The sequence below is a fragment of the Glycine max genome, chromosome 15 (assembly GCF_000004515.6).
Source record: "Glycine max cultivar Williams 82 chromosome 15, Glycine_max_v4.0, whole genome shotgun sequence".
Lineage (NCBI taxonomy): Eukaryota > Viridiplantae > Streptophyta > Magnoliopsida > Fabales > Fabaceae > Glycine > Glycine max.
In genome coordinates, this window is record NC_038251.2 from 25,470,371 (window position 1) to 25,484,561 (window position 14,191).

The 14,191-nt window shown below is 34.9% G+C and overlaps 3 protein-coding genes across 16 annotated transcripts; 2 read left to right on the top strand and 1 right to left on the bottom strand.

Annotated features, from left to right (window-relative positions):
* The first annotated feature begins 805 nt into the window (after positions 1–805).
* Positions 806–4,549, top strand: LOC100813157 (probable protein phosphatase 2C 27-like). 4 transcript variants are annotated; one of them, XM_014767365.3, is made up of 4 exons: positions 806–1,376; positions 2,290–2,433; positions 2,986–3,197; positions 3,652–4,499. In XM_014767365.3, the coding sequence occupies exons 1-4, from the start codon at positions 1,209–1,211 to the stop codon at positions 4,211–4,213; spliced, it is 1,086 nt and encodes a 361-aa protein (XP_014622851.1). In that variant the 5' UTR covers positions 806–1,208; the 3' UTR covers positions 4,214–4,499. The 4 variants fall into 4 exon arrangements, with proteins under 4 accessions (XP_014622851.1, XP_014622852.1, NP_001240172.2 ...); NM_001253243.2 differs by having other exon boundaries at positions 978–1,376; positions 2,290–2,487; positions 3,652–4,549; XM_014767367.3 differs by having other exon boundaries at positions 1,239–1,376; positions 2,294–2,487.
* Positions 4,550–4,817: 268 nt separating this feature from the next.
* Positions 4,818–7,566, bottom strand: LOC100813689 (putative glycerol-3-phosphate transporter 5). Its single transcript, XM_003546550.5, has 2 exons — positions 6,158–7,566; positions 4,818–5,565 (listed from the first exon to the last, which is right to left on the bottom strand). Exons 1-2 carry the CDS (start codon positions 7,119–7,121, stop codon positions 5,051–5,053), a joined length of 1,479 nt encoding a protein of 492 aa, XP_003546598.1. The 5' UTR covers positions 7,122–7,566; the 3' UTR covers positions 4,818–5,050.
* A 284-nt stretch (positions 7,567–7,850) lies between these two features.
* LOC106796275 (uncharacterized) lies at positions 7,851–13,817 on the top strand. 11 transcript variants are annotated; one of them, XR_005888712.1, is made up of 5 exons: positions 7,851–7,992; positions 8,113–9,008; positions 10,159–10,216; positions 10,392–10,441; positions 10,880–13,817. XR_005888712.1 is itself a non-coding variant. In XM_014767881.3 (5 exons), the coding sequence occupies exons 1-5, from the start codon at positions 7,990–7,992 to the stop codon at positions 10,924–10,926; spliced, it is 306 nt and encodes a 101-aa protein (XP_014623367.1). In that variant the 5' UTR covers positions 7,862–7,989; the 3' UTR covers positions 10,927–13,817. The 11 variants fall into 11 exon arrangements, 1 of the variants encoding a protein (XP_014623367.1); XM_014767881.3 differs by having other exon boundaries at positions 7,862–7,992; positions 8,861–9,008; XR_005888715.1 differs by lacking the exon at positions 8,113–9,008 and having other exon boundaries at positions 7,855–7,992.
* The last annotated feature ends 374 nt before the right edge of the window (positions 13,818–14,191 follow it).

The following is a 14,191-nucleotide window of genomic DNA, read 5'->3' on the forward strand; positions in this document are numbered from 1 at the left end:
TATATAAAAGTATTTCCTAATATTACCATTCTATTAAAGATAGATATCAATAATATTTTTTTATTAATTATTAAAATTCTCTAATATTTTTGAAATTTTGTATGCAAATTTTTAAATAAAAAATAAAATTCACATAATTTCTTGAGTTAAAATAATATTTTAAAAATTAGTGTTAAAAATACTTTTTTTGGTTGCTTGTGCCAAAAGGAACGAGTTTTTATTTTATTTTTTGTTTTATTCTATTAAATGGAAATATTAATAACATATTTTTTTTATTTATTAAAATTACTAAGATTTATGAAATTATGTTTGGATGTTTTTAAATAAAAAAAATTCACATAATTTCTTGAGTTTAAATAATATATTAAAAAATTGCGCTAAAAAATGTTTTAGAATACACCTTTTATGCGCTAACCCATTTGAAGCTTGCTCTTATTAATCTTTTCATTTTTGAGTTTTCGTTATATTGACCCCTTAGGAGTAAAAAATGTTACACCGATCTTCTTTAGGGTCTTAAAATAATCTAAAAAAATGAAAGAGCCATCAAATATAATCAAAGCCAACCATAGAAGGGTTAGTATATTTTTCTCAAAACAATTAGATGATCAACTAATCAGAAATTATGGTAAATATGAATTTTAGTGTAATTATAGGAACTGATGGTTAATCTTATCTTCTCTCTTATCAAAACTTTCCTTGAGTAGAATTGTTAGTTATTGAACAATAGTCTGAGAATATAAAATATTTTCTCAATGTTTTATTTTTGTTTCTTGTATCAAAAGGGAATGATGCTAGTGCCTAGGTAGGCAGAGACAAGGACCATTTCCCATTTTCCATAATTCCATTCCAACCATGTGAGTAATATTATTTTGATACGAAGATGCGTGATAAAAGCAGCAACCATGTAACCGGATTTTCAGCCACGCTTTCCACAGAAAATTCTGGAGTTTATTAGCCTCAACGTTCGTCTCCCTCTTACGGACACTAAACAACAAGAACAACTCTATAAACATATATCACTTTGTTCTCAACTTTTCACAACATATCCTAAGAATCTTCCTTCTCTCTCTCTCTCTCTCTCTCTCTCTCTCTAGCACAAACCACACACACAAAGTTGCATCAAGATCAAGATCAGTCTTATTATACTATTACTATTACTTTCCACATCAACAAAGAGCCGCTCCTACCCCACGATTGTTTTTGCCACCATGTGTGTGAAGGACCAAGAGAAAGATATGATGGATAGCACCACAACCAATTCATGGCCTTTGCAACATTGCCACCTTTTGCTCAAGACTCACATGGACAAAAAAGGATCTTTCCTCAGAACTTCAAGTGATGACACCACCAACATCAGTGTTCAAAATTCCTTTCCTGTAAGTATTGTTTTTCTCTCTGAGATCTTCTATCTCAATTTTCTCCCTTGTGTTCTTTTTTTTTTTTTTGTGATGTGTGGTAGTTTTGTGGAAACTCTTTTAGTCAAGGTCAATTGTATTTTAGATGTCTTGAAAAGTGTTTTTCATCTTTCTTTCGTTTTTTTTTACCAATTTTCTTTTGGTTTTTTGTTGTTGCCCTTTTTGTGAAGACATGAATTTTCTGAATTTGACATTGGTTTGTATCTAATGCTTTTCATCAACGATTATAATATTTCCTTGGTGGAAGAAAATTTCCTAGCAAATGAAACATGACTATGATATATGGTGTGTGTCTAATCTAGTAATATTTGTTTGGAATTGGATGGTACAAAAATATTGGACAGTAAATGTAAACTTTTTTCCTAACAACCAATTTTCTCTTGTGATGGAATCTTTGAGCAATGATCTGATCTCGGGGTTTTGTAATTATGGATTTTCTCGCATGTGTTTTTGAAAGGCTAGATGGTGTTAGTTAGAAGTGGTTGTGACAGAAATTAGTTTAGTCGGCATGGATACACTGTAGCTTACTTTGTGAAATAATTGATTGTGTTGCCGACTGAATCAGCTTGCATAGCTGGCAATTAAATTGTCTTCGTTTGTTGCATTCATTTTTGTACTTAATTGTTGCCCACAGAATTTGTTGGTGTTCTCCGTGAGTTTACCTTTTTGAGATGAAAGGAAATAACTCGAGGAATAAGCTTTAAAAACAACCCCATTTTTGGCTCTCTGTTATGTTGTGTTTTGTGTATGTACTCAGAGTAAATTCTTTTACTTTTTATTGCTTTCTTGAGTTTGCTTAGCAGATTCAATTTCCTAACTTCTCCACTGTTTCTGCTTCTATCATCTTAATTGCCTTCTTCTGTGCTGCATTTAGCTAGAAAGCATATGTGAGGACACAGTGGTTGTAGACAAGAAACAGAATCTGATGAATTTTGTTCCAGCTCTTCGGTCTGGAGAGTGGTCTGATATTGGAGAACGTCCTTACATGGAGGATACTCACATATGCATTGGAGATTTGGTAAAGAAGTTTAATTATGATGTACTTTCTGGGGAGGCTGTTTCCTTTTATGGTGTAAGCCATCTACCCCCTTGTGCTAATTGCCTACTGTCATGAATTTCAATTTATCGTTTCAATTCTTCTACCACCATTTTGCTTTTATGTGATAATACATGGATAATTTAAACATTCTTGATCCATTACTGTATCTAGACTAGCAAGCCAGTCTTGAAGGGTTTACTGCATCAATTGATGATTAAGTTAAAAGAAAGGAATTTCTTATTGTTGACTAATTGACCAGAAAATATTCTATGGTGCAATTAGATTTCATCTTTCCATTAATCCTTGCAGCTTATATTCACTTATTAATGTTGAGATCTGACCTCTCATCTTTTTCATTGTCCTCTTTCCTAGTTACAGTTGTATAACCATTTTAAAGTCTGACTTGACAAAATGTGGGAAAATAATGATCTAAGAGGACAAGCATCTTTTAGTGATTTTGCATAGGAGGATATGCAATTGCAACCTTTAATCAGGGTTTGACATGTAATATGAAAATGGTCAAATGTGCAGGTATTTGATGGACATGGAGGGAAGAGTGCTGCACAATTTGTCCGTGATAATCTGCCAAGAGTTATTGTTGAGGATGTTAACTTTCCTTTGGAGCTTGAGAAGGTGGTCAAAAGGTCATTTGTGGAGACTGATGCTGCATTTCTAAAAACATCCTCTCACGAGCCTTCCCTTTCTTCTGGTACAACTGCAATAACTGCAATTATATTTGGAAGGTGAGCACTTGTCTCCACTGTTCTTTGTCCTTCAGAACTGTGGGATATATTATCTTTTCATACAATAAGTGTAGCTGTGAAAATGGCACATTAGCATTCAAGTCAAATGAGGTGCCAGATATCATCAACATTATTTCTTGCATGATTTATTATTGTATCTATGCCTACTCTATATCCCCTTCCCTGTTAGGATAGCAATTAACCACTTATCCGTTAGCTAGTTAGTTAGAAAGGATTGGTTAGATCAATAAGGTAAGAGGGATTCATTCTGTGAATTGGATGGCTAGTGTGTGAAAGGAGAAACACTTTGTGAAGGAGAAACCTTTAGAGGAGAGACCTCTCCTGTTCTTTATAGGCAACACATCAGAAATACAAAATCACAATTACTTTTGCACCTCTTTTAGTCTCATTATTTGTTGCTTATGTACATTGCTCTTTTCATTATTTTGTACAGGTCTTTACTTGTAGCCAATGCTGGAGATTGCCGAGCTGTTTTGTCCCACCATGGAAGGGCCATAGAAATGTCCAAAGATCATAGGCCAAACTGCATCAATGAAAGGACACGAGTTGAGTCCCTAGGTGGCTTCATTGATGATGGTTACCTGAATGGCCAGTTAGGTGTCACTCGTGCTCTTGGAGACTGGCACATTGAAGGAATGAAGGAAATGAGTGAAAGAGGAGGACCACTGAGTGCTGAACCTGAACTTAAATTGATGACATTGACCAAAGAAGATGAATTCTTGATAATTGCTAGTGATGGAATATGGGATGTTTTTAGTAGCCAAAATGCTGTAGATTTTGCTAGAAGGAGGCTTCAAGAGCACAATGATGAGAAACAATGCTGCAAGGAAATAGTGCAGGAAGCAAGCAAGAGAGGATCAACAGATAACTTGACAGTTGTGATGGTGTGTTTTAACTTAGATCCTCCACCACCTGTGGTTGTGGAAAGAACACGAGTAAGAAGAAGCATATCTGCAGAGGGACTTCAGAATCTTAAATGCCTGCTAAAACAATAAAGCATTTTTGTATGCAAATAAACAGTATAGCTGATTTTTTAGAGCTGTAATCATGTACAGATATTCATATCCATCACACATAAATAACCAAGTGGAGATTGACCTAGTCCTTGACTTCAGAGGATGGACAAAGAACAAGGCAAAATTCTAAAAAATATTATATCGTTATAATTTTTTTTCCCCAATGTAATTAGGAAAGTGAGAGTACAACTAATTGGAGGAGAAAAATAATGTAATCTGGGACGATATGATTTGTACATATTATTATTGCAACATTCTACTTTTATTTATCATGGGTTTTTAATGTAAATAACTGATTACAGGGGTCAAAGCTTCTCATTTCAGATGTCCCTTCGCACGGGTCTAATCTGTGTAATAAGACCAAAAAAAGCTACACATGCCTTAAATCTTTTGCTATATATTGGTGTTCTTAATTATTATTGATAAAAAATTAAACAAGAATCATGTTTGTTACTGAAACATAAAGTAGTGGTAATTGATATTTTGTAGAGACAAGGAAATGTTAGTCCCTCATACCGCAAACCATTTGTTATGGGGCCAAAGAGAAGCTATCAACATTCCCACACAAACTTAAAAAGTAAAATACCAAAAATAAGTTGAATTATCTCACCCTCAACATTCGTAATCTTATACATTTGTTCTTTTTTTTTTTTTTTTTTTTTACAATCAGTGAATAAAGAATGAGCATATGACAAACATTAACTGAAGCCTTTAAACAATTTCTGCAACAATAGCTAATTCCTGTGTGGTAAAAGGTACCGTCGATAGAGGGCCTAACTAAATATTCAAACGTGTGTGTTTCTATAATATTTAAAATCACTTTCCTGAAAGCTTCTCTCTTATCTCAGTTCTTGCTATACGAATCAAGAATAAACCGGCAAAGAAAATAGACAGAATGAGCATAAAAAAGACACTGTTCCATCCCCTAGTTGAAATATATCCTGCCAAAAGGGGACCAAGGGCAGCTCCAACAGAACCAGTGCCATCTATGATTGCAGTAACAGTAGCAAGAGCCCGAGAATTTCGATAATTCAAGCTTTGCGTACCAAGATCAGCAGCCACAGCAGTTGTGATTAGTGAGTATGGACCATTCACCAAAAATCCCGACAGAAACATTAAAATGATGTTGATCAATATGGAGAGGCTCCCAAAAATGCGATACAAAGCAAGAGCAGGAATTGATAGAAACAAGAATAGAATTGAAGTAATAGCACGCGCTTCAATCAAGTCAGAAATGAAACCAGCTGTGATTCCACCTAGGACTCCCCCAATGTCAAATATGGTTGAAAGTAACCCAGCAGTTTTGTGAGACATATGCACACCTGCAACAGCTGCAATGAAAACCAAATTTGCAGTTGAGTAAAGATCATGTAAAGAGATATATGGACAATGTTGGACTTAAGTTTGCACAAAAAAACTGAATATTTTTATAGAAAAAAAGTCTGGACCAAACCAGAATTGTAGAACAGAAAGCACAATACACAGGCCTAAGCCTTAACACAGCCTCTCTCTCAAAGAACAAAACAAAAATTACACACTACAGAAACTGCCATGACATAAATATTACTTGACTTGTTCAGTTTATTTTGGAGAAATAATCACTTATTTTTTGGCAGCTAGCTGAGAGAGCTTTTGAAAAATAAACAATTATTTCTCCAGATTCAAATTGCACCATACATGCTAATAAAACACCATGCAATACCTGTCACACAAATTCATATCTGCCTAAAGACACATCACATAACAGTCCTACCAAACAAGCACTCCAAATTCCTAGTGACAAAACCTTGAGACAATATATCAGGAATATGAAGACACTAGTAATAAATTCTTCGCATATGAATAACATGCTGATGTTAGATAAAAGGCAATGCAACTCTATATATATCATAATTTTTCATGTAATATAATAATAATGATTACCTGTGTGCCTTATGTAGAAGGGCAACCAGTACAGGAAAGTGTAAGCCACGAGCTTCGAGAAAAAGAGACAGAAAGCAAACGGAGCCACTCCTGGTAACTTCCATGCCTCCAAAAACCCAATTGCAGATGAAGATTCTGAATTATCGGACTCAATAAGCTTTGCTTCCTCTGCTTCCACTTTCTGCTGATTCTCTGCACTATCCATTTCAACACTCATTTCGACATCCATTCCAGGATGCACGAATCCCATATCCTCAGGGTTCACAACAAGAAACAAAAACACCAAAATCCCCACCAAAATGATCAGGATTCCAGGCACAACAAATGACCAACCCCAGCCAAACTCCAATGCCCCTGAAGCCACAACTGAACCAATGATATTTCCCACCGAGGTATGTGAGTTCCATACCCCCATTATCAAGCCCCTCTTTGATTCCCCTAGCCAATTCCCCACAACTGCAACCACACAAGGCCACCCAATTGACTGAAAAACTCCACAAACAATCTGAACACCAACAAAAAACCCCAACACATGAACATCCAACCAATACCCTAACCCGAAAAGTACGGTAAAAAGACCACTACCCATCATCCCAAATACAAGGAACAACCTTAAATCAATCCTATCTCCAACATGGCCAGCCAAATACATGCCAATGGAGTAGGAAGTAAGGAAAGCGAGATCGAGCTCTCCGAGCCGGTGAGTGCCCCGGGTTCCATTGAAAGGGGGCCACCCTGCATCAATGGAACTCAAGTTGGAAACTTGAGTTCCATTAGATGGAACTGTGGGCCCCAAAACACTCTTGACAATGCTGGGGGGCTTCCTAGAGGCATGGAAGGAAGCATATGCAAGGAATGTGATAACAAGAACACAGATTTGGTGGAACAGTAGGGTTTTGTGAGGGGGTTTCAAGCCTGGGAAGAGTGTCAGAGCTGGAGCCAGGCTCAAACTCTTGGATTGCATTCTAATTCATGAGGGTTCTAGGCTACACAATGAATCTAATAAAATCTAATCTAACACAATCACACAAAGATCAAATTTTTCTCCTTTTTTTTCTTTTTCAAAACTGCATACCATATTAGATTCTATGATCTGAAGAATGTAAAAGATGGATCCGAGTTTGGAGATTGGAATTGCATACCGAATGATCAAAAGGTATGCTGTACAAAGACACGGTTGGTGGCGTGAAATCTGTTAAATGTGTTGTTTTCTGAGGGGGCGAAAGGGAAAAGTACCAGTTTTAGCAGTGGCTAAAAGACAGGGAAGGTGATTCTTGTGGGAATTGAAGAGTCACACAAGTGACGTGAAAAAGCAGTGACATATTATGATAACAGATTTTAGGGAACGTGTAAATCTTAGAATTGCAGAAGAAGGATGCAAGAAGGTGGAAACTGGTAAGAGAAGCAAGACATTGAATCTGAGGATTGCGAGTCAAACACGTGTGCCTCTAACATCAAATTTGTGTCCTTATCAGACCGTAATTTCCCGAAAATGCCCACCGAAATTCTAAATTGCTCCCACTCCTGTTCTCTCTCTTCCACTTTTTCTTCTTCTATCTTCCCATATCACCCACTTCCTCAAACCTTTCTTTTATTCACTCCCACAACTCCTTCGAGCAAAGAAATAAAATAAAAGCAACCGTCAATCTTCTTTTTTTTACAGCTTTTTGAATTTCAAATTTTTTATCTTTTTTCTCTGTTGAAACGTTTTGTTCTTACTTCCATCAAATTCTCCATCAACAAACCCCCGGAAACCGACACCAGTACACCACCAAGCCCAACGCCTGAGTCAGCTCCAACTCGCTCATCTCCTTCTTCCGGCTCCCTCACTGATGGTAATGACAACTCCATCTTTTTTTCTCCTTCTCTTTCTTCATTTGTTCTCCTCTCTTATTTTTTTTTTCTTCCCTTTTTCTCTTATCTTTCACTTTTCCTCAATCTTCTTTTTTCACAAGAATGGATGAGGTTCAATAGCAAATACCGTGCGGTGCAGGTTTCGTTTGACAACAAATGAGGGTTTTGTGTTGAATCATTTCTACTAACGAGTGATGTTGTACTTTTTGTGTTTCTTTTTTGTTTCACTAGACTTTTGTAAATAACAGAAATATCTTAGGCCAAGAGAGTTTTTCTTCTTTCTCATTTTTTTTTCTTTTTTTCTATCAAATTATTATTTGATTTGCCTCCCAAAAAAACTAATATTTGATTTTTTTGTAATTTTCTATCTGTGTGTGTGGATTCCATGCCTTTGAAAAATTAGAGATACAAAAGTGGTTCCTTTTTGGGTAAACCGTTTGATTTTGTCATTCACTTTTCATGTGAGGTTTTCTAATGTATAAGTTTAAAATCATTTAGTATAAGATTGTTTCTAAAAGGACTTTGAGTTTTGAATGTTAGTATGTTAGTTTCTTCTTTGAATTTATAAAAATTGTTCTTACCTTGGAGAAGTTCAATCAGCAGCATCCATGATATATATAAAGATTTTTTTTAGCTTTAAGTTGATTGTTATCTTTTATGTTTCAAGTGGGTCTAAACTTTCATCAGGTTATAACTACTGTCATCTTTATGACTGTTTTTAATCGTGTCTTTGATATTACTCTTTATTTTTGTATTTTTACGCAAGATTCTAATAATGCTCAGTTAACATTAGTTTTTACTCAAAATCGATGTTGACCCTTAGATTAAAATTCCAAATCTCTTACTCAGGAGCCTCAAATTCACAAAGAACCCTCAATCTCTTACACTCTTGCTACGCACTCTCTTCCTCTATGCCTCTGCGCCGTCGCATTGCTACCGCTCTCTTACTCTCCGCATTACGTTGCCGCGTCGCTTCCTCTTTGTCATCGCTCGTGTGGTACTCATTGGCCTCGTTACCCTCGTTGTTCTCTTACTTTAAACCAAGTTTGAACTTTGAATATCATTACCCTCGTTGTTCTGTGATTCGTTGTTTATGCCTGAATCATCTTCACGGCTGAGTTTGTATGAATGTTGATTTTTCATATTTTATTACTCACTTTGGCTATATGGGTGTGTCTCGAGTTCTTATTTGCAAAACTCTGCCTGGTAATTTGATTTTCAAACTGTGAGGACACAACCTAGTGCTTGGTATTTCATTTACCTTGTTTGAACCTGTTCAAATGGGAATTGGATACCCTGCAGTTGAAAAATAACTGCAGTGAGCTGCAGTTCCTTAAACTTTGTTCCTTTCTAATACTCTGGCGTCCTTCTTAAATTGTTTTAGGAGAGTTATGTTTTTGAGTTGGTGAATGGTGATACCTCTAACGGGGTTCATTTCTGCTTACTAATAAGTAGTAACTGACTCACACAAGCAGGGTCATTGATCTTTGGTCTCATTTGCATGATTCCATCTCTCTTAGATAAGGCATTCTATCATACCCAAATCAACTAAATGGGACTAATTTTTAGGCTTAGGTGTTGATATTAAGAAAAAAAATGAAAAATGTTATCATATTGTGGGTCACAAATTTATCATGGTAGTAAATCTTGATCATAAATTCACAATGAGAAGTTAACTACTTCGTTTAGTGAAATCATATTGGGTCATAATTGGCAGAACATGTATAGGTGTTACTTTTATGTCATAATCACAATCTTCTTTGTAAATCTTTTTTTATTACGTTTTCTACATTCTTTGTGTGCAAGTAATAATGTGTTTAATGTACATAGAACCAAGTAGAGAGGGCCTCTTTAAAAAAAGGGGGGTTTTAATGCATCTTGTGATCAAATGTGTATATTGTGTAACAACCAGCCGGTTATTAAATTGAACAAAGTATCTATTCGAATGAGATGTCTAACAAATTGAACAAAATTTAAGATGCCCCCCAAATTGACATGCATTTTTCCTCGACACACTAGAAACAAAAGTAGCATAGAAAAAGCATAGTGTGCCCATAGCCATGAGTTGAAAGTGTAGTGTCAAGTAGTGGGGTAGATGTATGGAACTATCCATCCTCATATTTGCCAGTGCTTTTGAATTTGTTTAGTGCCCATGTCTGCCACGAAATTTCGTTCGGGGTCAGCTATATGCGATGGAGCAAACTTGTAAGTTACACATGTCAGACAAAGAATCTTAAGCTTCAAATGTTACTGTATATATAAAATGCAAAATACAAATATAAATAAAATAAAATTTGGGTGACTAGTCAAATGACTTTTGTTAAACTCATATGGGCTGAATACATGAGGCTTATATTCTATCCACTCTCCAATTGATCAGGTTCCTTGTGGATGTCTCATCCAAATTAAAGAATTTTTTAGGAACTCATGGTAAGTGTGTGAGATCCCCTTCTTTATTTCCCTCAAAATTTATTTATAGATATTATTATGACTAAGCTAAAAAGATCCACATCTATTTAGAATCTGCCTCACAAATAGGTACTAGGGTATTAATATTGGGTTCTGAGTTTGGATTAATGTATATGATATTTAGGCATAAAAAATAAACAAAAATATAGTTGGGCGATGATTCTAGCTTAATTGTTTTTTTTTTTTTGGAAGGCATTCTAGCTTAATTGTTGATTGGCATTCTAGCTTAATTGTTGATTGGAACATTAACTTGTTGGTTAGGTGATAATGTCATTTTCCCTTTTTTTGTGTTACTTTCATGTAAGGAGCGTGTCAGTGTTGATAAGCTATTATATTATTATATTTATGGGACTTGTCTTTGTGGAATACTTATCCTTGATTCACATATGATTTCTTTAGGTGACTGCAAAACCAATTGTTATATATCCAAACAGTGGGGAAACTGACAATGCTGACCTTAAGGAGTAGGTGCTAAATTTATTTCATATGGTTGTACTATTACATTTTAAAGGATAGGTATGTCTACTTTGTCTTAAAAATTGAAGAAAGATCTATTATAGAATATAAGTATCAAAATTATCATATAAAAAATGAACCACTTGGACTCTGGAAATTATTCTGCTTTAATTAAAGTAATTCATATTTGTCAAATAAAAGAAAGAAGCCGTAAAGGCAAACTTATGGAAAAGGGTAAAAGTATATAGGTGTGTGCCTATCCCTTCTCTTTTCCATTTTGGTGAAATAATTTTATTCATTTTCTTTGAACTGTACAACTGATTCTGATTGTTGTGTCATGTGTGATTTATCATTTAAAATATAAACTTGCTCATAAGTAGGAATCTTAGTGTAAGTGGTAGCTTGGTACTGGTATGGAATGACAGATTTCACATCCTTTTATTAATAATCTAGTAGGAGTCTTAATTGTTGAGATTTCTTAGGTGGTTTAGGTTGGTCTTCGTCATACTTAGCCGTTGACATTTTCTTTGCTAGATCTAACTTTTGTATATTTTCTGACTTTTCAATTTGTAAAATAAACCCAGAAGATGCGAGGATAATTATTTTCACTCTTTCAAATCTTTGTCTGGTATTCTATTTATTGTGAAATTCATTTTCATGCTTTTGTTACTGTTTATGACTATTATTCATGTGATAGCATTTATATGAAGATCAACAAATCCTTCAACTTTTAGAAAGAAAAGTAATTAAGGACGAGTTTATTCAATATCCCTTCCCTATCCTATGGTTAGATGAGAGCCATTTGCATCTTCTGGATCTAAATGTAGTAGGATGCGGAATCGAAAGCAACACCTCATTATTCACATCAATTATTAGACTTTATTGGAAGTAAATTAACACTTGATATGAAAAAAAGGTTAAAATAATAAAATATGCATGAAAGAGCGGTGAAGAAGATGTGGCCATTACACATGCATTTGCATTACACTGTTTGGAGAGTGAGAGGAGGGAGAAATATTCCTTTTTTATCTCTACATTTAGAGTTGTACCATCAATTTAGTTCAGCAAATGAACCTGAGAAATGCAGCCAATGGCACAACCAAGTAGATACTTTTAGTATATTAGTATATTTTCATTTTGTCATAGCACAAGTTGAGTGGGAGAAAGTGAAAGTGTTTTATGAACAAAATAACCTTAAGAAGCTTATAATTTGTCCAAATAGGTTTTCACATCATTCAGCCAAACAAATACTTTGTAGTATTTATCCTTCTCTTTCAAGTTTCACCTATTTGGCAGAGTGTGAGCATAAGGCTGGTGTAAATTAACAATAAAAATGAAAGGAAAAACAATCATTGCATTAAGAAGTCTTCTTAGTCTCGGATTATCTAGATTCACAAGTATAAAATTGCAAATCAACTGTTCAGTTGACCCTGATTTCTATATCTGAGTCTTTATACACTGCTGAAGGAAAGGTTATAAACTTCTACATAAGGGTTTGAATGCTTAAAAAGGGTTATGTAGCTAATGATGTTTGGGGGAGATTTTTTGGAGACATTATCATTTGGAAATGCTTAGGGCATTGAAATTGTGCATCAAATTTCACTGCTTTTCTGATGAAATGTTTTCTGGTATGATAATTCCATCATTTCATGTTACAATTATGCAAATATACGAATAGGACAAATACATTGATACCTGTGGTTTCTGCTTTCCTAATTGCATGATTTGTAATCGCATTTCTAGCAGTGTGAGGAAAGATCATTCTTGTTAGGGATTGGTTGTGGAGAATCTGTTACTGCAGTTGCTGGGTAAATATCATGGTAATATGTCTGATGATGTAATATTTTTATCTTAATGGAACTGGGATCTTTCTTGCAAAGTGTAGTTACGAGATGGTAATGTTTCTCTTTTCTTTAACACTCGAAAGAGGCACCATGATGAGTTAGAAATGTTCCATGGGGTGGGAGTGGGATTTTTTTAGGAGTCCAATCTTTAGTAATTGACATTTGTAACAGAGTTTTGAAAATTGAATGTTGTAGTAGTAGTGGTGTTTTGAAACTGATGTCATTGTTCTGTTGAACTTACCTCTGGATAACCACTTGAAGATGGCCTATGATAGTGGGAAGGGTGTTCCTTTGTGATATTGTTGATTGGCGCTTTGATTTTCAACTGCTTGAGAGTACACATCATTTACAAGGTACTTGGTAATAAACAAAGCTGAGGACCACGCCTAGATATACTCGATTAATTGCCCAGCAGGTAAATCCATTTCGTTTTCAAATTAAAATCATCCAACTGCCATTACATCTTGTGTATCATAATAACAAAGGGATTGCAATTGGGTAGTGGGTTTTAGACCCCCAAAATAAGAATGACAATTGACAATTGTGATGAGTGGAAATAATATATCCTTTATTTCTATGCCTTTTGCATTACTGTCATATGATTTCAATCTTGGTGAGATGAAGATTTGCTTCATTGCTTGTTATTATGATTAGCTTAAAACCCAACCATTTTTTCACTTTGTTTTTATTGATCAATCAAGTCTGAAATAAAGAACTAGTTATATTCATACAACAAAAATAGACTGTATGCTTTTCACTAGCCAAGATCTGAAGAAAACTTGATGCGTATAGCAAGTTGCTATTCAAAGAATTGATTAGTGGAACCCTTCAAGGTTTGAAGGAGAACTAGATGCAGCCCAAGAGTTAGGGTGAACTAGTATAAAATCTTGATGTTTTCTTTACTGCTTCTATATAAATAGTTCATCTTTATAAGTGATTGCGAACTGGTTTGTTAAGCTCAAAGTGATTGCAAACTCTTGATTGAAACCCATTGTCCATTGATATATGTTTGATAAAAGATTTCAAAGTTTTCGAAAGACCAAGTTTTATCTCTCCCCCCCCCCCCCCCCTTCTTAGTGTGTTTCAAGTACTTCAAGAGGAACTTTTGTACATACAATCATAGATACGTCAACATTATTAATTAATTGTCTTATTTGAGGTGTCTCGTATGGTGTCCATAAGAACATTAAGACACGTATTATTATTGTTACGTATTTATTAATGAATAAGAAACACAAAGAAATACTTAATATAAATAATAAAAAATGACTTGTCTCATTCATATTAATTTATCAAATATGATGCGTATAAGTCTGATTGCATGTGTGAGAATGTTTGTTTGGCTCATCGGTCGAGACTACCTTCGTGCAAGAGGAAATCCAATTCCTTAGTGTACTTCTTATTGAGTATT